The sequence below is a fragment of the Falco punctatus genome (assembly GCF_963210335.1).
Source record: "Falco punctatus genome assembly, chromosome: 7".
NCBI classification, from domain to species: domain Eukaryota; kingdom Metazoa; phylum Chordata; class Aves; order Falconiformes; family Falconidae; genus Falco; species Falco punctatus.
This window is the reverse complement of record NC_137587.1, coordinates 35,120,780-35,142,685: the sequence shown is the minus strand read 5'-3', so window position 1 is coordinate 35,142,685 and position 21,906 is coordinate 35,120,780. Positions and strand designations below refer to the sequence as shown.

The 21,906-nt window shown below is 36.7% G+C and overlaps 1 protein-coding gene across 14 annotated transcripts in view; it reads right to left on the bottom strand.

Annotated features, from left to right (window-relative positions):
* The window catches only part of EML1 (EMAP like 1), a 135,606-nt gene that overhangs the window by 24,845 nt on the left and 88,855 nt on the right, over positions 1-21,906 (bottom strand). For 4 of the 14 annotated variants that reach the window (XM_080394565.1, XM_080394564.1, XM_080394568.1 and 1 more), the window contains exons 4-9: positions 17,900-17,947; positions 14,534-14,671; positions 9,289-9,317; positions 7,831-7,857; positions 4,544-4,673; positions 270-419 (exon numbers count right to left, since the gene is read on the bottom strand). In XM_080394565.1, the coding sequence (XP_080250691.1) occupies positions 270-419; positions 4,544-4,673; positions 7,831-7,857; positions 9,289-9,317; positions 14,534-14,671; positions 17,900-17,947 (522 nt within the window). The remainder of the gene's footprint in view (positions 1-269; positions 420-4,543; positions 4,674-7,830; positions 7,858-9,288; positions 9,318-14,533; positions 14,672-17,899; positions 17,948-21,906) is intronic. The other 10 variants (XM_080394570.1, XM_080394569.1, XM_080394574.1 and 7 more) reach the window with 6 other exon arrangements.

Here is a 21,906-nt window from a genome sequence, read left to right as displayed (position 1 = left end):
CTATCTGCTGTGATGCAGACATGCCTGAAGACTACCAGGAGGATGGCAGATGACATTAAAACTTCTTTGTTGGTTAGACTGAGCCTAAAGGACATGCACCTGGCACCCAGACCCAGGTGAAGACGAGTAATTTGATCCTTCTTAAAAAGGAGAGGAATCTAATGAAGAAGTGAATGTTAAATCATCCTAAAAACAGAGTAATGAAAATCAGGAGATCTATCCCAAATACTGTTTTATGCAGAAAAAAGAAGGAGGTTTAGGTGACTTACCACTTCACATCATCATTATGACCAGTGTAATGTCTCTGAAGTTGCTCTTCAACATTGAACAACACAACTACAGATGCGATGAAATACACAGTTTCGCCCGTTGGAAGAAGATAAAGATTACTGCGACAGTCCCGACCCCTATACCCATAGCTAGCACGCCAGTCAAGCTGCAATAACATTATCTACCAATGAAGAACGTTAAAAAATAAGGAAAACCAAAATGGATTCACTGCCCCTGTATTTCCTGAAGCCTGCATCTCTTGGCTTGAGCACAGCTTTATCACTTGATAGCCTTCAGAACTGCCTCCCGTACCACAGTGAAGAGAGCTAAAGCATTGCACAGGCTGTGAGCTACTGAAAACCTACGCATCCTGCAGAAAAGACAGGGTAAAGAATACAGGAATTTGTAGACTTACTATCCCTTTAGTATCCTGAGGATTTGCTAAATGCCAGACTAAGGCAATATTAATTTTGTCCCAAGTGTATTTACTATTTACATTGCTTGACTAATTAAAATAAAAATTTAGACTTGATGGAAACGCTAATAAGTCATTCAGTACATCTCCCTGCATTACATTAGGATTGATTGCATTACCCCGTGTGCAGGTTGATTGATTTCATTATTCTGTGCATTACCAGCCAGATGGATATGAAACCATAAAAGGGTTACATCATCCGTTTCAATTTATTTTTATAGTATTTAAAAGGCAGTGGCCCAGATTCTGATGCTAGTCATATCAACGCTAACCTAAAATTAATCCAATGAAATAACTGGAATTAATCCAGAAATAATCTCATTTAGACCAAATGTTAATTCTGCCAAATTATGTAGTTTTTTCTTCTGCAGAGTCATCAGGGACTACAACTATTTTGGCTATCCTTTTTTATGGGAACAGAGAGAAACAGCATTAGCAAAATCCTGGCAAAACCAAACTGCATTCTAATTCAGTCAATATGGAGAAACTGGCTGTGATAAATATATGGAGAGGTTCTGAAACCCCAGTTATATGATACTAAAAAGATACTTGTGCACTATTCTCTTATGGTCAATGATAAGCTAGTAAAACAAAAATACTCACGTTAACATAACCCAAGAAGGAAGGTCAACAGCTATATTATTTAAATTCCTATTTTAGAAGTAACAGCTTGCTGATTTTTTCTAATAAATGCAATAGCAGCAGTGGTGCATACCCAACCATCAAAATGCGCATGCAAAAATGTAGCTTTTGGACTCCCAAACTGAAATATTTCAGCTGAAGTTCCTTCAAGTTTCAGATATTAATATCTGAAGACATGAAAACAACCAACATCTTCAACCTACAAAGCATTTGCTATCAATTTTGATTATGTCTGTAAAGGTTAAGAGTTGCTATTCTAGATTGCTGGACAATGCTTTATTGGTTTAAATTTTTTTTCTCTATAAGGTCAGACAACATTACCAACTGAAGCCAACATAAAATTCCCCTAGCTCAACAACATATCAAGTTTATAATGAACTAGCAGTTGAAGGCAGCGTAAGGAACTGAACCTTTAAAAAAAGTGACGTAAAAACATAATACAGACATTCACAAGGAACAAATGTCAGGGCATAAAAATAGCTATTAAAGGGGAAAAGATTACATTCTTTAGGGAAAATCTCCATTCTTTACAATTCTTCCTGTGGGGAACAATGCTGCATTCAACCCCTTGCATGACTGCTGTTGTCAAACACTCAGTTTCTTTCTACCAGCCTTTTTTCTCAGATGCAAACTCCTGGGGTTGATCTCTCCTTCTCCTCACTGTTTCCCACACTCGGATTTGGTGTCTTCAACTTGGATTTGGTGAGTTGGCACTTCAGGGAATGTTATCGTGACCTTTTCTTTTCATTTGGCCTGCAGCTTTTGTTGCAAATCTCCTGCCTGCCAAGCGAGCTGGTCTCAAACGGGTCTGTGCAGCGCACTGCTCCCGCCCTCACGGCCCCAGTGCCGATTTCTCACTTGGGTTTTACCACCTCTGCTCTAGCCCTCCCTCCTGCTTCAGCATTCAGCATTTCTGTTTCTTCATATCTCACGTGGCCTAAACCTTTTCTGGCTTACCCAGATACCTGCTAACATGACTGTAAAGCCCCCCATACGGTGCAGCTATATGCCCTGAAATCTACACGTCATTAGATTTTCTTCCTTCTGTTTCTCATTACAATCTGCTTTGCTCTTTTCATTTGTCCGTATCACCTCCAACATCTTGGTTTTGTAACCCCACTCTTACACGATAAAGTATTTCTGGCTGTAATCCCACAGCCAGGCTGATTTGTCCGCTACAAAAATGTTTTCTCCTGCTCCAGTTCTGTTACACTCCAATCCAACAGCTCAGCTTCTCCAACTTAACTGGAATGAATGCCTGCAACACTGGTTGGGTTTCAGCTGTCTGTGTCTTTTTCCTTAAATTATCTTATGCTCCTGCCCCCAGCTTGTCTTCTTATCATTACAGTCTGTAAATTGGGCATTATATTTTTTCTCTTTCTCTTTTTTTTTTTTTGTTTTTAAAGTCTTTCATATACCTAGTCATTGGTATAAGTTTAAGTATGGATATCACGATTGGGTTTAACTGCAAAGAAATTAAAATCTGAAAAGGTTATCACAGTATTTTTGGAAAAATGCATCCTCCTCGATAAACATTTAGGGTTAGTTAGATCATTTAATTAATTCATACCTTGTCTATTCACAGACAAACTTATATATATAGCATTCTGCTGGGTATACAGACACACACCTGGAAGGACATATGAATATTCAAACTAAAAATAATACTCCATCTGGCAAATATTCAGTCATTTAAGTAAGCTTAAGTGAGAAACTAATGAGACTGAAATCATGACCTGCTCTAATTATCATTTCTTATAATAGTCTGAAATATTAACTTCAGCTTCCACCTACACACTGCTAATGACAATCTGTTTTGTGTTGCGGTTGGGTTTTTTGTTGTTTCAGCAAGCATCCTAACACTTTCTCCTCTATCATCCTTCGGTCCCCTAAGCAAGGGGCACCTTGCAAGTGTAAGACTACATCATTCAATTCTATTGTGATATATGGTGAGAGCCTGTACAACAATTAGATGATAAAATGCTGCAAGCAGTATTTATCACTCTAATCTCAGCTGGTTTATTCATTTTGTGGATTTTTTTTTTAACTCATCTGCAGTTATTTCTGTACACATTATCTATGCAGTTCCAGCAGAGTGGGGTAGAACCTACAGGCTCAGCTGCAACAGGAATAATATGAATGGTTACTAAACCTGTCATTAATCTCTTGTGAATACAATGGGACTTTTGGAAACTGTGTGCATTCTGAAACCACATGCAGTTCTATTTATACAGCTTCAAAGACAACTATATGCAGCCTATCTTCATTTTTATGAATACAAAGCAACTTCCTATTTGCACTGTTTGGGTCTTAAAAAAAAGCCTTTTTCTTAAAAAAGAAAACCTTAGAAGACTTCATCTCTCTAAAAATAGTGGATATTACAAACAGACTCAGCATTTATATTTTATCTTGAATCATCTATTACATATACTAAGACTATACAAAAATGAAATACAATTTCTTTTTTCAATAAAGAATGTATTTTCTCATTACAAAAGTGAAACATGAAAATTTTTGTAGGTAATGAAACACTGATTTCTTTCAAGTTAGAATTCTGTAATTATGTCCACTCACAGAAGTCAGTGGGAAATTGTTGTTCACTATTTACGGTGCTTAAACACAGTGGAAAATGTAACTTCAAACACTATTTTATATATGAGAGCTTATGAATTTTACTGCTAAGTACCTATCAGTTGCAAACTGCTACTGAATTCAGGGCTTATTCAAGTACTGAAGTTGCTTATAGCATTCTCTGAAGGACAACAGTGCACGTTTTATAAAATGCAGTTTGAAACGATAAATTACTGCTGAGAATCAGCAAAAAACCCTGAGCCTGTTTTACGCACACTATAATTAATAATCACAGCTCACTACATTGTTAAAATATGCCTGGTTTAATCTTTAAGTAATTAGCATGCTTCAGACTGAACCTTTGGGCAACATTTAAGCAGAATCTTTCATAAGCTGCCACCCCGTACTTCACAAGGTGCAGAACAGCAGCCTCAAGAAATTAACACCTATTTTCAACAGAATGTTACTTCACTAATGAAATGAACCCTATGATCTTAATTTTGCTATATTTTAGCTCAAAATTATTCAAACCATATCATTAAGAAATTACTGATTTCCAGTAGTCCTCTAGCACAGAAAGGATACACCCATTCCAGTTTAAGCCTCTTGGCTGGTAGTTCTACTTTTGCTTCCAAATTGTACGATTCCACTTGCTCTTTGGGCATGTACATGGTAACAGGACGTCCACGAAGAAACATTTTTACGTATCCTTCCTCTACAAAAGGTCAGAAATGTTTAATGTTACACAAAATAAGCATCAGTGGAGAACTCCAGTGCTCCTCCATCCCTTCCCACTTAACAGTTTGGTGCGTTACAATTACAGAAGGACATGCAAACTCAAAACTTGGAAATAAAGCAGGTTGGCTTTTTTTCCTAAATAGTAATCACTAAGCAGAAAATTTTTTAAACATACAAAGTCCCTTTTGCCTCTAAATATTTGGAGCAGCAGAATTAGAACTAAACAATGCCATGAAGAACCACAAAACTGAAAGGACTGAAATCGAAACTATATTGGTGAAAAACAATGCTACAATATTAAGTTTTTTAAATATCAAAAATGAAGGGGAAAACATCAAAGATTACAATTAACGCAGAAATGCCACTTGAAATTAATTTTATTTTTTAATCAATATTTACAGTTGAGCATCAGCATCTAAAGTATTTTCCAACACTCAGTCGCATTCTTTGCATCTCAGTGTAAAGCTATGCTTTACACTTGATACAGTGTTAGAGATACATTCGAAATAAGGAACACAATTAGTAAAAGGAATCATGCTGATGTACATGCAGAAAAGATATGTGATTTAAGAATTACTAAACATTGAAAAAGGAACGACAACACTGACAGCACATTAAAAGAAAGGAAAACGACATACAAGAGAGAAGCTACAAAAACTGAATTGGCTGACAGAAGTAAACATTTCTAGAAGAAAATACTAAAAGTAATGTGTTGAACTGGTAAGAAATATTTTTGGGGGAGAGAAGCAGGGATTAATAACAGATCTGGAAGTACTGACTTGGGGACTTCATGGGGCTTATAAAACTAGGAGATCTGGGAAATGCCATGAAGGTCTGACTAAGACTTTTGGGAACTGGCAAGGCCAAAGTGGGTGTCCTGTGAACTTCTGATGAAGTTTGTCCAGATTCAGAACGTGCTGGCTCTTGCTGCTCCATCGGCAGATCAAGGGTTTCAGCCTTGTTCTCATGCGAATCAAGCAGTTTTGGAGTCAGTGACATCTGTAGAGTTACTAGACAGAATAATCGTGGGCACAGAGGAAATGGAAGGGCAGAAGTAATAAAATCATGTAAATGAAAAAAAATTATACAATTTAGGACTGTTAAAATTATGCTATGAATTGTTAAGTATAATTACAATTACACCATAATTTTTTTTAATTTGAAAACTAAGGCTTTATTTTAATTGGACATATGCATATGCTACAAATCCTGACTAAATGAATAAAAATTATTGGTTGAACAAATAAACATAATAGCTATGCTGCATTATCTAAATATATGTGCATTTTGCCTTTAGATTAATTCATTTGGGAATTGAAATTACAGCTAGGGCGCTCTAGCTTCATTTACAGAATTCATACATGTAATGAAAACAACAGAAAACAATGCTAAAAAAAAAAAGCAATAATAATGGTGACAGATGCTGGGACCTTAAGATGCCCATTAAAATACTGGATTTGTTTTAAAAAACTTACTCCAATAGATCTAGATTGGAAAATAAAATATAGCAGGTAAAGCATTAAATAGCAGCACTATTTGTATGCGCATGCAGCATCCATTTAATGAGCTTGAAATACATGCCAATACTGCTGATACTGGTGCACTGGAAGTCAATAAATTTTCAGCAGTGACAACCACTGACTGTGCTTATCAAAGGCTAGGAACGAACAGAAGTTTAATTCACTGAACTGCTTTTCTCATCTGAAACTTACAGGACTCATAAAACTTGGATTTAGCCATCTACAGGGTAAGTTTTTTGACCCAGTCACTCAAAACTCCTTTTTAAAGTAAATAGGGAGAAACGGGTACTTTTTTCATTTTAATGATGTTTAAAATTGATCACATTTCAAAGCAGATGTCCAAAATCAAGTACAATAAATTATACCAAGTACATAAATTATGCCTTCAAAATACTTCTCTCTCTCTCTACTAACTATAAAAAGGAACTTAGGCTGACTGGGTCGGCACACAAGTACATACTATGTATTTATTTCTAACTTTTGGTAATATTAATTCCATCTGTACTCATTTTTGTTACCAATCCAAATATATTACCTACATAATCAATCTATATCCCCTTCTTTGTACTTTTCTTAACTAAGATTTTAAGACAGTAAAGCTCTAAATGTGAAGATATAGATGTAAAGACAGACAATCATCAAACTACAAAGACAGACCAATGGTGAAACTTTTAGACAAATGTATCTTTTACATCTGCAATTTTGTAAATTTGGAATTGTTGTTGAAAGTAATTGCAAAAAATTAACAGTTACTGAACTGAAATAAGATGGCACGTGAATGCCAGTAGGATCTGCAAAGGAGACCACTACAGATTGCAGGCATAAAATTGTACAAAGAACACACAGAGGTAGAGACTCTCTAAAAGACTTTGCCTTGAGAACAAACATTCTTTGCTTTGTGAAATTTTAGATTTGTCGTAAAGCTGAAAGATGCTGATTAGTGGAAAAACTGTTAGGTTTTAGCTATCTCTAAAAAGCAAGACACATCTGTGATTATATCACAGATATAAACATGCATCAAAATTGTGCATATTTACACTGCAATTTAACTAAAGCTTTAGAAAACTATATGGTATGTTTACCAAATGTAACTCTGCTTTATGACATTGATCAAAAAGCACCAAGAAATTAGTTGGAGGTCTAGGTCCGTTTACTCAACATTCACAAAAAATCTACAGTCTACTCAGTAAGAAAAAGCAAGGGAAAAACCAAGGCTTCTACAATCATGTTAGGCTAACAGCAGGACAGCCAATAAAGGGGCAAATTCTATATGAATTTCAGCAAAAGTGCAGAACACCATTTCAAACAGTGAACATCCACGTGTTGCCATATAGCTCTCTCAACACATTTTTTCTTATTCAAATGCTTCGGAATAAGTCCACAGGAATCTAAATTATAACCCATTATTATTGTTATAAAAGTGCACCTGAGGGTTATAATTCAGTAGACCGTATAATAGATGGTATAATATTTTTGCTTCATTCAAAAGAACTAGAAAAGTTTTAACATTGCAAAATGTGCACAAGTCAAAAAATAGCTGTTTATACATTCAGCTTTTATCCCACCAGTACCACTTTGCTTCGAGAGCTATGAGGTTCTGGAATTGAAGCCTACCTTTGCAGTGCGTCACACGGCGCTTCCCTTGTGATTACAGAGACAGAGACAGAAGGGCTAAATAAAGATGTGTTTGAATACAATAAACTCACTAAAATACCTGCTCTACAGTCGGCCCAGTTGTATTCTGCTGGAGGTTACCCTGGTGCTAGACAAAACACTGAGGCACACTCCACACCATACGTAATTCCAGTTGAAACCCTTTTCCTCCACCTAGGGGCTTATTAGCTTAAGCTCCATTAAGCAACTATAAGCTTAAAGTAAGTAAAATACCAAGTATAACTTTCTTAGAAAAAAAAAAAAATCATTAACTTCATTAAGAATTTTGTCCAGGTGAGAAGGGTTAAAGTAGTGTCACATCTGTTTAATTACTGATCTTTATCTATGGGGAGGTATCAGAAGAAAAATTATTCCAAATACCTTTGCTTACACGGTGCAAGGGAAGGAGAAATGTTAACGCAAAAAAAGTATATTCTGTGCAAATCAGAAGTTTCCTTTTCCTAAACCAAGGGTTTTCATGAAAGGGACATGAATCGTGATTGTATTGTCACAAAAGACTTAAGTGCTTACTTAGTTTTATATCTTATTGAGATCAAAATCAATTACACTAAAGCCTGAAGCATGGCTTAAGAGCTTTGCTGGATGCTGATCAACCAGCGCAGTAAACAAAAGATTTACTACTTTTTCAGCTTAATGTACGATTACTGTCACAGAACTATACACAAAAGTAGTATGATACATCTGATAAATCAACAGGGTTTTTTTCCTTCCTTATTTTGTTAAAAGAAAGCTTTTATTTCAGTTGGCCTTGGTTTTTCAGAACAAAAGTAACTGTTAGATATACTGTTCAGCTTTGTATCTTTATCAAGATTGTTCAAAAGTTTTTAACTGTCTAATAAGGACAAACTGCTTTCACTTACACCTACTATTTCACTTTTAAAATCTTTTTGCAGGGATAATACGTAAGTAAGAAAAAAATCAAGTGGTTTTCATACTAAAGACAGACTTCCAAAACTGCAGTAACAAATCACCTTTTTCACTTGTAATTTGACAAATTTTTTTATAAGCTATTGGGACAGATATGGCATTCCTTAACAGTACTGGAGGGCTGCCTTTTATGACTAAATTAACATGTACGCATCATAGCTGTAACTTGGCATATACTTTAATTTTAAAAACCTTAATAGTGCTTTGAAAGGGTAGACTGATTTGGAGTAAGAAGACAAGGCCTTTTACTTCTTTGTCTTCTTATAAGGTATCCTAACTGCAAGATAAAGCTATCAGGCCAATAAAAACTAGAGCAAACTAATCAACTTTTTAAAAATGTACCATCAGCAGCCTGTAAACATCATGTTTAGATTCCCAATACCAGTTTCTAGGCATCCACAGAAAGAAGAAAAAAAAAATCCATTATGTTATCACAGTTGTTATTTGCTTAAAAACTGCAGAAGTTCCTACCTGCACTGAACATTGGTTCCTTGGGTTTGCTGTGAAAATAATGAAAAAATTCCATTTTAAAAAGCACGCACATACAGTCTGCATACATGAAGGTATCAATACAACAAACTTTAAAATATAAAAGACATAAAATATTTTTTTGTGTGTACATATAAACAAAAATACTTTTTCAATTCAATTATTTACAAGGTAAGTCCCCAGGCAGACACAGTTAAAACCCATATACATTGCGGCTCCTCGATGGCAGATGTTAAAACTTCAAGATCCAATTCTTACATTCTCAAAGCTATGTATTTTCTTCTTCATAACCTCACTAACTACCAAATCCTCTCCTGCAAAGTTAGTCCAGTTATAGGAGAACATGGAAACTGGTCATGAGCAGCTGCATGAGTTTTGGTTTCCAGTCAGTGAGATTTGTTACTCTAAAGCAGCCTACAACTGTAATAAAAAGCTAGGAATATATTCTTAACTACAAAATCTCTCTGCATATGTGGAGCAGGGGGGGCTACTGCATCAGTGCATGTGTGGGTGTTCACTTGCTTCTTGTCTTTATTCTCTCCAAATTTAAGGAGCAATCCAAAGTTTGAATCCTGCTTTTCCAAAGCATTTACATAAAACATGGAACTGCCCGACTGTTTCTTGGTGAATGACAGTACTTAGTAAACCCCAGAAAGCACAGAACCATCATGATTACAGTATCTTCTCTTTCTCACTGCACTGCTGCCTGGAAGACAACCTGAAAACAGTTTGTCTTTGCATCTTGAGAAAATTCTTGGCAAAACTTAAGCAGGAAAATACATGAAGCATGCAAAGAAAGAAGAGGCAGAAAAGCTGAGGAGCTCTCTGGACAGTACTACCCTGGCCAGAAAGAGGCAATCTTTTACAAGAAATGGCAGTCATTTGTTTTCTTTGCCCTTTGCCCTTGTACAATCAGGCTTGAGGGTGGTGTTTCTGACGAAGCATAAAAGGGACACAAAGCTGTATTACGCAGTTATTTTTCCTCCCCAATCTATTTTCTTTCTATCCAGTAAAACTTGAAATATCAGATTACTGCTGTACGTTTCTTAGGGTGGTCCCAAAAGGGTCGAAAGCCCTATAATTCTGATGGCAAAATGCTAAAGCATGAAGTATCCCTAGGGCTGTGACGCCCTCTCCACATCCGTTCCTAGACTGCAGCGGGCAGATAAAAGAGAAACCAAAAAAAGAAATGAAACCAGGTTGAGTTTTTGCACACATTTTTTTTCTAAGCATAAAAGATTATTTCTCCATGACAGAAGCTGTAGCAAATAATTTTACAGTATTTTTCCTTTTGCCTGATTTGACAGTTATATTGATAATAATATATTTACTTAATGATAAAACCAAAATAAAACAAGAATTCTACTGATCCGATCCCACTGATGTAGCAACTCTTCATCATATCAGCCTGAGTATTAATCAGGCATCAAAATTCATGCTCCAAGCTGGCACACACAGCCAATCTCATCTGTATAAATAGCATGATGTGTTGCCATTGTTAACAGCAAGATTAACACTTTCTCTTATGAATGAAGATAGTTTTAGAAAACAAAAAACTTTATGGGATGGAGCACCAGTCAGAAATGCTGCCACATTAGAGACAAAAGAATCCCTAGCTCTGAACAGACCATGCTGACTTATTCAAGCTAATCAAGCTAATGTGAAAGGCTGATTCATGACTGTAATAAAGCAAATCATGTGTACTCTAATTATACAAACCCTAACCACACACACAGCTGAGAGCTCTGACTACCGTTTTTATGTGGACTTAAGTCAGTTCCTACTTACCTAACACTTAGGAAGGTTTACCCCGGCTCATAGCCATATGGTCATCTCCTTACTCCTTATGCTTAAAGCTTCTTAAAATAGCTTTTTGTAGCATTAAGTTTTTGCGTAACAGCCTACAACTCTATATACTTTGAAAAACAATAATTTCATAATTGCCTTTTTAGATTCCTGGTATGGATCCTGCTTTAAGCTTCATCTTCAGACCAGACACAGAATCACGGAATACCCCAAGGTGGAAGGGACCGATAAGGATCAATGATACAAGTAATAAGGCTGTGAGCAGATGGTTAAGTAACACCCTCTTCTCTCTTTCACACATACAGTTAACTTTAGGAGGACAGCCTTCGCCCCCAGTGTTTCAGAATCACTCTCATTCTCCTTCTAGTCCCATGACTCTTGCTTTTCATTTTGCATGATGGCCCAGCTTCAACAGGAAGCATGAGGCAAGTCTTTAGCGAGCCTCTTGCACAGGATAAGGACACTCTTCAAGGAGGTGAAAGCTGTGGTGCTGAACACCCTCAGGCTGCATGTGACAGAAATCAGGAAAACTCTCTAGCCATACAATGATTGTTCTCATAGTAGCACCAATATCATCAGCTCCAGCTAAGGCAATCCAACACGCCCTCTCGATTAGCTCCTTGGGATACCTGCACATTATTTAAGCACTACATCGCTTGTGTGCTGGACTTTCTCCCTGAGCCCAATGTAAGTGATTTCTGATCAATGCTGTTGTGGCCCTTTGTGGCCTGACAACTGCAGAGTGACATAACCACTTGGCTTCTGTTAGGACAGTATGAAAAAATTTAAAATGCATCTCAAGTACTGTGTGTGTTTTATTTCTCAGCTGTTTTGGAATCCATTTTTAAAGTGTACAGTATCTCTATGTAGCTGCTAGAAGTCATACCTTTCCTTAATTTAAATGATATTTATTTCTTTAGCAGCTTTAACATAAAGCTAATTTCAGATAATTATCACCTTACGCAGGCAGCAAGAACTCAGGGATATCTTCAAAAAAACAGACTTTGCAAAGCACTCTAGATTTTGACAGGTATATCTTCCACTGCACAACACACACAGAATTCACTTTTCGGGGACTTGATCTAATATTTTTTATACAAGATAAAATACACACAGAGAGAACAGCGCGTTATCATCATATGTTTGTTAAGACTTTTCTAAAAAACTACAGTAAATTGGAAAATAATGACATTCACAATAGCTAGGTGAAATATTCCTGTTCATACTCCAGAAACAGGTCTACCCATCTAATTAGAGAAACTTATTTAACAAAAACTCCACAAGAGATTTGTTTTGTTTATATGAGATGCATTTTTTGACACCAATGAGGTCACAACATAAGGACTGTTGCTATAATTTGATATGTGCAATAGACTAGGAAGTTATGTAAAATAAACAGTAAAGCATTAGAAAACCCCGTGAGCTTCAAGAGATCAATACAGGAAACAGCAACTCCTTGTTCATAACTTCACTGAGGCAATGTAGCTGCCTGAAGTTATGCACTATTGCAACACTTCACAGAATGTCCAGATTTAAGAGCAAGCTTTTATCTTTTAGCAGCTTCTTCACTGGTCATCAATTTTTTGCTTAGTTTTGCCTTTCAAAAATTTCAGGCTTGCTTGTCCCTAAGAGTGTTGATACTTGGTTTGCTGCTTCAGTGGTATTCTACCGGATGTATCAAGGTATACATTCTCTGTGTTAGAAGGGTCTGCGATGTTTAGTAAAAATTTCATCCAAATCTGCACATGCAGAAAGAGACATGGCCTCTAAGTAATCCAATAAAAGATTGATTTTTCTGTCAAAAGTGCTATTTACTTATAGATTACTTAAAGAGTTAATTGCTACAGTAATTTTGTTTTCAATTATATTTCAGTCTTTTAGGAATTTTAAAGTACAAAAACCTTATAAACAAAACCAAATCCACATCTATTTAGCTATCTGGTTGTTTTATTATTTTACAAACAACTCAAGAAAAAAATATAATCACAAAGTGAGATAAAGTTGAATTTCCATAAGTACCAGAAAGCCCAGTCCTGCAGAATTCTGTTGACTTATAAAAATCTCATTCACACACAGAGATGCACAATGCCAACATGATTTTAGATTGATTACATTTTTAGATTTGTAATTATTGTATCTTCCTCTATTGTTATTTTATAACCTTTTGTCTGATGGTATTCTTATTTTTTTCATTATTCCCATTATTTGCTAAGCCTTTTACAAGTTTCTCAAACTTTGCACACTTGCTGGCTTGCTTCATAGCTGAAAACACAAGCCAGAAAACAAACTATAAATAACGTAATCACCCATATTTAGTCTGTCCATTAGTATGCAAAAAACTCAGTCACCCCTTAAATCAAGCAAAGATGCTGAAGGGGTGGAAAGGAAGGGATGTTTTGTGCCACACCATCAGCTCATAAGGAGCCCAATGACTCATACGATGGCACTGATGCCCAGACAGAGCAGGTAAATTAGGTTATTATATGATCTTCATTAAGGCTGTGTTTCTATGGTCACATCATCTGTGAAACAGTACCATCAGCACTACTACTTGCATAGGAAACTGGAACAGGACTGGTCTAGTGAAGTGGCCAGGACTAAAATCTGTCTAGGAAATACAAGAAAGAACCAGTTGACCAATACTGACAATACTGACAAACCTGAATGAATCAGCTATTTGTTCATCCTAAGTCTCAAACTCTTGGATGAAACATTCTCTGTTCTTTGGGCTATCAGCAATACAGAGAAGCATCATCAGAAACACACAGAGATAGGCTTCACTTTATTTCACTGCTTTGGATAGCACTTCTAGGTACGCCTCTCAATCTCTCTTCAATCTGACCCTCAGAGCAAGGCAGTCACTGCTCAGAGACTTGCTGGGCATCACTCTACACCTGGGAGGTGGTGACTGACTGCTTTCCATCACTTTGTTTTTTCTTTCTCTTTCCTTCACTTATTAAACTGCCTTTATCTTGACCTATGACTTTTTTCACTTTTGCTCTTGCTATTCTCTTCCCCATCCTGCTGGGGGAGAGGGAGTGAGTGGCTGTGTGGTGCTTAGCTGCTAGCTGGGCCCAACGCATCACAACAAGGAACTTGAAGTACATGTCAGGAAATTAAAGACCAAGCAAAACCACTAAGATAACAGAAAAGGCATGTTTAATAATTACAATTTTTTCCAGGCAACTCAATGTTTTCACAATGTTTACAGTCTGGAAAGAAGGCAAATAAATTTTATCTACATTGAAAACCTGTTTTATTTGAAATGTTTTTAAATATATTTTTTCCAACCGCTGGAGTTTGCTAAGAAAACCCAACTCCTAATACCTGCTAAACTAGAGAAACTAATTTCACTAAAGAAACTAATTTCATTACTAGGGCAGTAGGCAAAGAAAGAAGATAGATATTTATATAACATTACCTTTCACTGTTCTTTTTACCACTAGATGAACTGCTGGTGGATCCAGTGCGGTTGCGACTCCCTTTGGAATCTCCATAGCTTTCCCTCCGACTGCCTGGGGACACACGCTCAGCTGAACTGGTCCTCTTAATGGTGCTACTAAAAAGAAGAACAAGTTTTACAGTGGCATTTGTAAAAGCACATATCTCTATGACAAATATTTTTGAGAAAGGCATCAAGTAGAATGCTGACCCTAAAAATAACTACAACTTTGTTTTTAATCATAACTTGATTTGTTAAACAGCCTACATAAGAGTCTTGCTGAGTACCTGGTGCAAGAGACAAACATCCTGCTCTTTCCTTAATCACAAAACAGAAGATGGGCTAAACTGGCATCATAGAGTAAGTTGCAATACCTATTTTCCAGGTCACATTTCAAATCTCTGACTAGTCCTCCATACTTCTGGATTCTCTTAATAAGAAGTGAAAGATTTAAAGAGAAAGCCTATTACCGGACACCTCCAGCCAGACCACAGAGAATGCCAAAACAGGTCAAAATTTGAGCACCAGAAAGCTAACTTTGTGTCTTCATTCAGTATCAATTATTCTGTGGTTCAAGGCTAGTTTTAACATACCCCAAAGTGCAACTAATGGTCAACTAGCCTGCATTTTTTCGTTAGCTTGTCAAAAATGTATGCTTCCTACTTACATGTATGAATAGATTAGATTCCCCACATCTCCTGACAAGGGGTTCCTCAAAGGCTTAAAGCTTGCCTTACTTTCTCACTCTTCAACCATCCTTCCTGCCAAGATAGCTATCAGGGAGCTCTTGTACAACTTTATGGCACCCCTTAGACATCCAGCTCTCTCTGACAGAAAAACGTGAGCCAAAACATAAGTGGTATTGCTTAGTAAGTTAAGAGAAGGCCACTCAGAGCTTATACCTAACAGGAGACAAATTATTGTGGTTATTCGCTAGTCCAAAGCACTTCTCCTTACAGCAGTGCTTCCTAGCAGGAGAGGGAGAAGCTAAGGGTGAGGCCCCGAGCTGGGTGATCTCCCCGTGCAGCAGAGGTGCAGGCAGCGTTATGTGGACTAGGCAAGAGTCACTCCCGCAACAGCGGCTGAATGACAGGACTCAGCGTCAGGGTCTCATTTTCCCCGCTCCAGTCCTGTGCTGTTTTCTTCCCTCCACAGAGCAGAAGAAAAATGCTCCTTTTACCCGTAACATCCCCACAACTAAATGACCACCTTTAGCAGCACTCTCACCCCAGAAGCCACGGACACCAATGACCATTTTCAAGGTCAGACCCCTCTACCCAAATCCCACACACCAGCTCCCTCCCTCTGTGAAAACTTCTGTACTTTCTGTTCTTGTTCCTTCAAGGCCTGGTCTCATGCCAGCCCTTTCACCACCCCCAGCCAGGCTCCCCTTGACCTCCGTACACCCCCAGGGATGCTCTGCTTATCGTACGGCTCATCTCAAATCATCCTTGAAGACTGTTCCAAACCTCCCTATCAGCCCCTAACGACTACCTCTATCCTGATATCTCAGTCAGCTCCTCAGGCTCTGTCCCACTTTGTGTGTGGTGTAAGAAAGAGGCATTGGCTCTTCGTAACTAAAGGAAACAAGACAGACCTTTCTGTCTGGTCAAAAAATATTACGCTTATCAACTGTACACCACCATTGAGACACTTTTCTTTTAAAAAAATATATATTCCTGCTCATTCATGTCTTTTTACTGGTGAGGAGGGGAATGCTTCAATACCTCATCTGAGGCTCAGTTACAGAAACAATGGGAACCACTGAACCGGAGTCTTTCTGCAAAGCAACCGCCCTTCTGAAAGGAAGGAAGCCCCCATCCAGGGGGAGCTCCGCAGAGCAGATGCATGTTAAGATGCATCTCAGCTAGCTTGACAAAAAACTTTCTGGAACATGCAATGGTAGGACAAGTGTTCAATGCTGTGGTTTTGTATTAAAAACAAGCACAATTCAAATGATTAAGCCGAAATTAAAAAAGTACTATTTCTATGGAGAAAGCAATGTAAGAAAAGCAATTAGAATGCAAAGTTGCACACAGGCACAGAACAAAATACATTCATAGCAGAAGGGAAAAGGCAGTAAAAAGAATTTAATTGTCTTAATTTCAGAAATAAGTGTCTCCTACACTAGCCTACATTATTCAAGCCATCTCCATGTCAAATGCATGAAAAAACCTTCTCTAGTAAATTATATAATATACTGTTAACTGTTCTCCCTGCATCTCATAACATCATCCCATTTACTATTATTACAGTTAAAAAAATAAAGCCTTGATACTGGAAATGTTTACTCCACATAAAATAGCTTTATTGGCTTTATTAAGTCCTTCCACCGCTTTAAGGACTGTACTTGCAAAAACATCCTCTTTGTGATTTTGCAGGATCAAAACTTTATTTTGGCACCTTTTCCTGGTTAAGGAAAAGACGTAGAAATATCAGCCTACATTGAAATTAAATTAAGGAAACCACAAAATCATATTAATGTTAGAAAAAATATAAGTTACAGAAGCAGTATTAAAATGATTTTACTATTTTTATAGCTATCAACATTCAAAAGATGAACTGGTGAATGGGTGGGGCTAAAGTTTGAAAGTGTAATGCTATCTTCTTTCTGAACAATGAAGTCCCATATCAGTACAAAAACTACTTTTACCACAAGAACAAAATCTTTTAAACCTTTGCTTCTGTCCATTATTGCTTATACTAATTAACAACACTATCTTCTGACAAATTTTATTTTAAACTTTCAATAACAGCAAAAGCTCAGTGAGAAGTATTAGCAGGTGGTTGGAAAAGAGGATTATAACGGTTATATTAAGTCAGTTTTTGCACATTTTGGTAGCTTTAGTGTTAAACACCAGTGATTGCATCCACGGCTACAGTAAATATACTGTCACCTGACGAGGCATTAAAAATGACAGAAAATATTAATTTAACTTACAGGTTTGTATGAGTATAACTGGATTCCAGAACTTGGCTTCCACATTAGTGATATGAAAGGAGAGCATTTTCAATTATTTAAAAAGGTAACATTTGGTAACACAATTTTTAATTTGCTTAAGACAGCAGTGTAGTCTAATCAAACACCCCTATAACAAAAATTGTTAGCATGAGACAATGCAGATACCATAACTGAAATTATTATTATCTAATTTTTGCAATGCATTTATCAATGATGAGAAAATTTTAAACATGTACTTCTGAAAATGTTAAAAATGAGAAGAATGATTACAGTTCTACCATGTTAATGCTTGTACTAAACCAGCCACGATCTATGTGTTGAACCGAAACGAAAAAGAAAAACAACTGAGCTTCAATACTACAAAGCTATTAAGGATCCCTCACCTTAGAGCAGGCTTTTTCAGTTTGCATGCATTGAGAAGATTCACAGACCTGCTTAATCCAGATTGAGAGGTGCGTAAACAAAGCAGAATAAAAAGTGAATGCAACAATAAAATGTGGAAACAAGACATTTAAAACAAACTTACATTAAAAGACATAATCGCATGCTTTCAAGATATGAAGTCACGTGCAAGAGTAAACAACAGTGCTTAGCGACTCAGTTAGATGTTTGATCATTTCAAACCATACATTCAAGAACACCAATGTATCTTTGAATGACAAAACTTCAGCAATGCTCCCATACACCAACCATTTGTCAAGCGACTCAAAAAGAAGAAAAAAAAAAAGAAAATCAAAGATGCTATCTGAAGAAACAAGACAGATGATCCAGCTGGAAGACAAAGACTATTAAAAAAGCAACAATAAAGAAAGGAAATAAATCCTCATATATACATACATATACCACTGCATAGCATGAATGTTTCAGATGGTTGCATTACTGAATTGTGGTGAACAACTCTGGCCAAAATTGAAAAAAAATATATACTTAATTACCAAAATTTTTTTGGAAAATAGAAAAACTTTTTAATACAAGAAATTAAGAAACAGCACACAATGCTCTTAAGAGTAACTGATTCTATTAGTAGTATTTTTAAACTTGTCTAGCACTCTTTCTGACCCTCATTTAAATCAATTAGAATAAATTCAAGAATAACATATGACTTTAATTTCATTACGCCTTTGAGCAAAATGTACTAATAACTTTAATTGTTAGAGATATCGTGAAGTGGCATAATAGTTTTGCCACTCAAAGTTCAATGGAGAGGAATTTCTTCTTTCATTTATAGTCTGTTTATTTTAAAACATTTTCTTTGAAAGTCAAATGTTAAATGGAAGACTTATTGAAGGTTCGATACAGAGTTTGTGCGTGTGCCAGTTACAAACCATCATGGCCCCCAGAACAGAACACAGAACATTAATTCCAGGCGACTGAACAATTTCCTAGGAGCCATGTGTTTAGAGTTTAGAAGAACAGGAATTTATCATATTAAAGTATTTTATTCTCCCTACAAACAAAGCTCTTTATGTTTTCTTTGTTCCAGCTTCTTCCTTTTGATCTCCATTGTCAGAGTTTTGCACCATTGTAATACTTTGCAATCTGCTGGGGGAGAAAGAATGACTGATTGTCTCCTTTTGAAAGGCAAAGTATGTGCTAGCCTGCAGCAGCATCCCCACTGGGAAAGGTACTGTCTGCATTCTCCTCCCTTACACTATTTTTCCCCCCTTTTTCCTGCTCAACTCTTGGAAACAAAGCTATCCTAGACGAATTACAAACCCCTAGATTTTAATAGGGAACACAAAACATTACTACCGTGCACTGGCCAAATTCCAAAGACAAATTTAGTGTTAAGCAGTGAACTTGAAACCACATTACATGCAACAGGAAGAGTGCAGGGGGAAGGGAAAGTTCTGCTCACCATACACTAAACTCATCTTATTCTGAATGAAAATTTCAAATAATTATTCTGGGCACAAAGGTCAGATTAAAAATACAGCAGCATTCAAAAAGGTGGTATTCAAAATAGCTCATACGTCTACAGCATAAAAGTAGTATACATATAAAATTTAAAACCAAATCCTCTGAGCAAAGGCTTTTTTTGTGAAGACAACTAGGAAACTAGTCCATCACAAAATCTCTTCAGCTCTGCATTAGCTGGCTTGCACCTGGAAGCCACCCAGCTGTGTTCACATGGCACCCCATCACCTGAGTGCAGCAGCGCCTGTTGGTGCTCGACCAGGATTTTTGGTCCCAGCATCACCAGGCTTTCTATGTTGCATTGTATTACCACCATACACTTTTATAACCCAACTGACCTGTGTTTTGGATTTGTGCTTTTGCTCTATCCAGGTTATTTCATTCCTTAACTTGAATAACTGCGTGTTGACTATGTGAGCTCTGAATGCTGAAGGGGGGGTTGGTGCCCTCAATCCTAATTGAAGTCAGTCAGTTGAGGTTACTCAACACTTTGAAAGATCTGGATCTAATTATCACATTAGGCCCTATAAAAACCTACTGATACCCACAGATAGACGTTTTACATACGGAAAACCAATATGCATAGAGGTTAAATGATTTGCATAAGGTCATTGAGAGAATATGGCAGAACTCAAAGGCCTGCTAGTTCTACCCTTTCAGCCTCGAGCCTTTTTTATTACCTCCAATTCTATATTCCTGCCAGAAGAAGAGATTTCCATTTCAATTATTAAATGGGAAATCAGAAAATGCAGTGAACTCTGAACCACATCTCCTTGGTAATCCAGCAAGGCAGACAAGCTGTACATCAACCTGTGGGTTCAAATGAGTTAACCAACACATTTAAATACAGCTATTGTATGAAATGAGATTGTGTCTGCAGACATATCAGTAAGTCCACCTATTTCTAAGCAGTGGAATGCACACTTGGTCCCCACGGAGATTATCTGCATGTATTTATATAAATATGCACGACATACTGTTTCAAGGGACAGCCTGATGCCATTTCAGTTGACATCATACAATTCCTAACCTAAATGGTAAAAGTATCAAGGGACACAGGAATCTGAAGTTCGTAGTTTGCTATCCCCCTTTTCATAAGGCTGTTCAGTAAAATGTTTGGAAAGGACTCCATCTACCTGGATGTTTGCCCCTCTTGAAAATATGGTCACAGGTAAGAAAAATTTTGAATATGATATTTTTTACTATAGTAATTGTAGTAGGTATTTGTAATTCCTAACAGCAGAACAAAGGTTTAGAAGATGATGGGGGCGAGGGGGGGGGGGAGGGAGGAGATAAAAATTCTTCCTTTCTTACTTTTTTCTTTTTAACTTTTCTTTCACTTTTCAAGTTTTATCTTTTCATATTTTGAAAAATTTCAAAATTTTCAATTCTGCACCTATGTTGTATAGGAAAACTATTACAAGCATCCAAGCAGAAATCAAGTTTTAAAATACTATTTAAAGCTGCTATGCCATGTTACCATATTTTGGATTATAGAATACCTACACTACCAAGTACCAGTAGTTTATATGAAAAGAGCACTATAAAAACACAAATGCTTAGCAGAAATTAGAACTGAAAAAATAATTCAAAATTACACACCATCTATAAACTGTTCAACACTGAGTGAAGCTTCTAACACAAATAAAAAAGGCCCACTCCTTAAAAAAAAGAAGCTCTTTGATCCTGCTGATGTATTTCCATTACTGTTTTATGCACGCACACATACAGTTCCTGAAGGTAAAAGGATCCAGTATAAATACAAAGCATGAATGAATTCATCTTAATGAATGCATAATGAATTAATCTACCATTTGCAAGAAAGCTATTTGGAACACTGAATACATCATCTTTGAATATTGACTACTTGGAGCATGATTTACTATAAAAACATGAAATACCATCAGTTATTTTAGGTTCATTATCAAATGATAAGAGTAGAGAATAATTTACCAAAAAAAAAGTTTGTACAGTAATTTATTGGTGAGGTCCTTACCATTCGACAATCTTCCTCTTGAAGTATATTTATAGGCAAGGCACAGAAATATTCTTTAATATAATTTAATAAAAAACAATTTGCATATTAAAGATAACCAATACAGAATTTTAGAGCATTTGAAGGGAATAGGAATTCAACAGCACCTGAATTTAGACTTGCTTTTTTCAGGACGTGGAACAACTCTGCTCTCCTAAGGACTCTTATTAAGTGTCTATCTATTTCAGCAAAAATGTCCATGTGTATTTTTTCTTTTCCAAAACTGAATACATATTTTCATACTACATATTTAAAGCACCTTCAGTCTAGCCTCTTCAGCAAAGAGAAGGGATAAAATATAACAAAAGGACATTAAATCCTTATCCTGTGGAAACCTTCCTCACACAGCAACCACGACAGTCCAAAAATGCTCACTAAGGATGCTCCCTAAGGACTTTCCCATTGGCACTCCTGGGTATCCAGACTGCACAGGGGTCA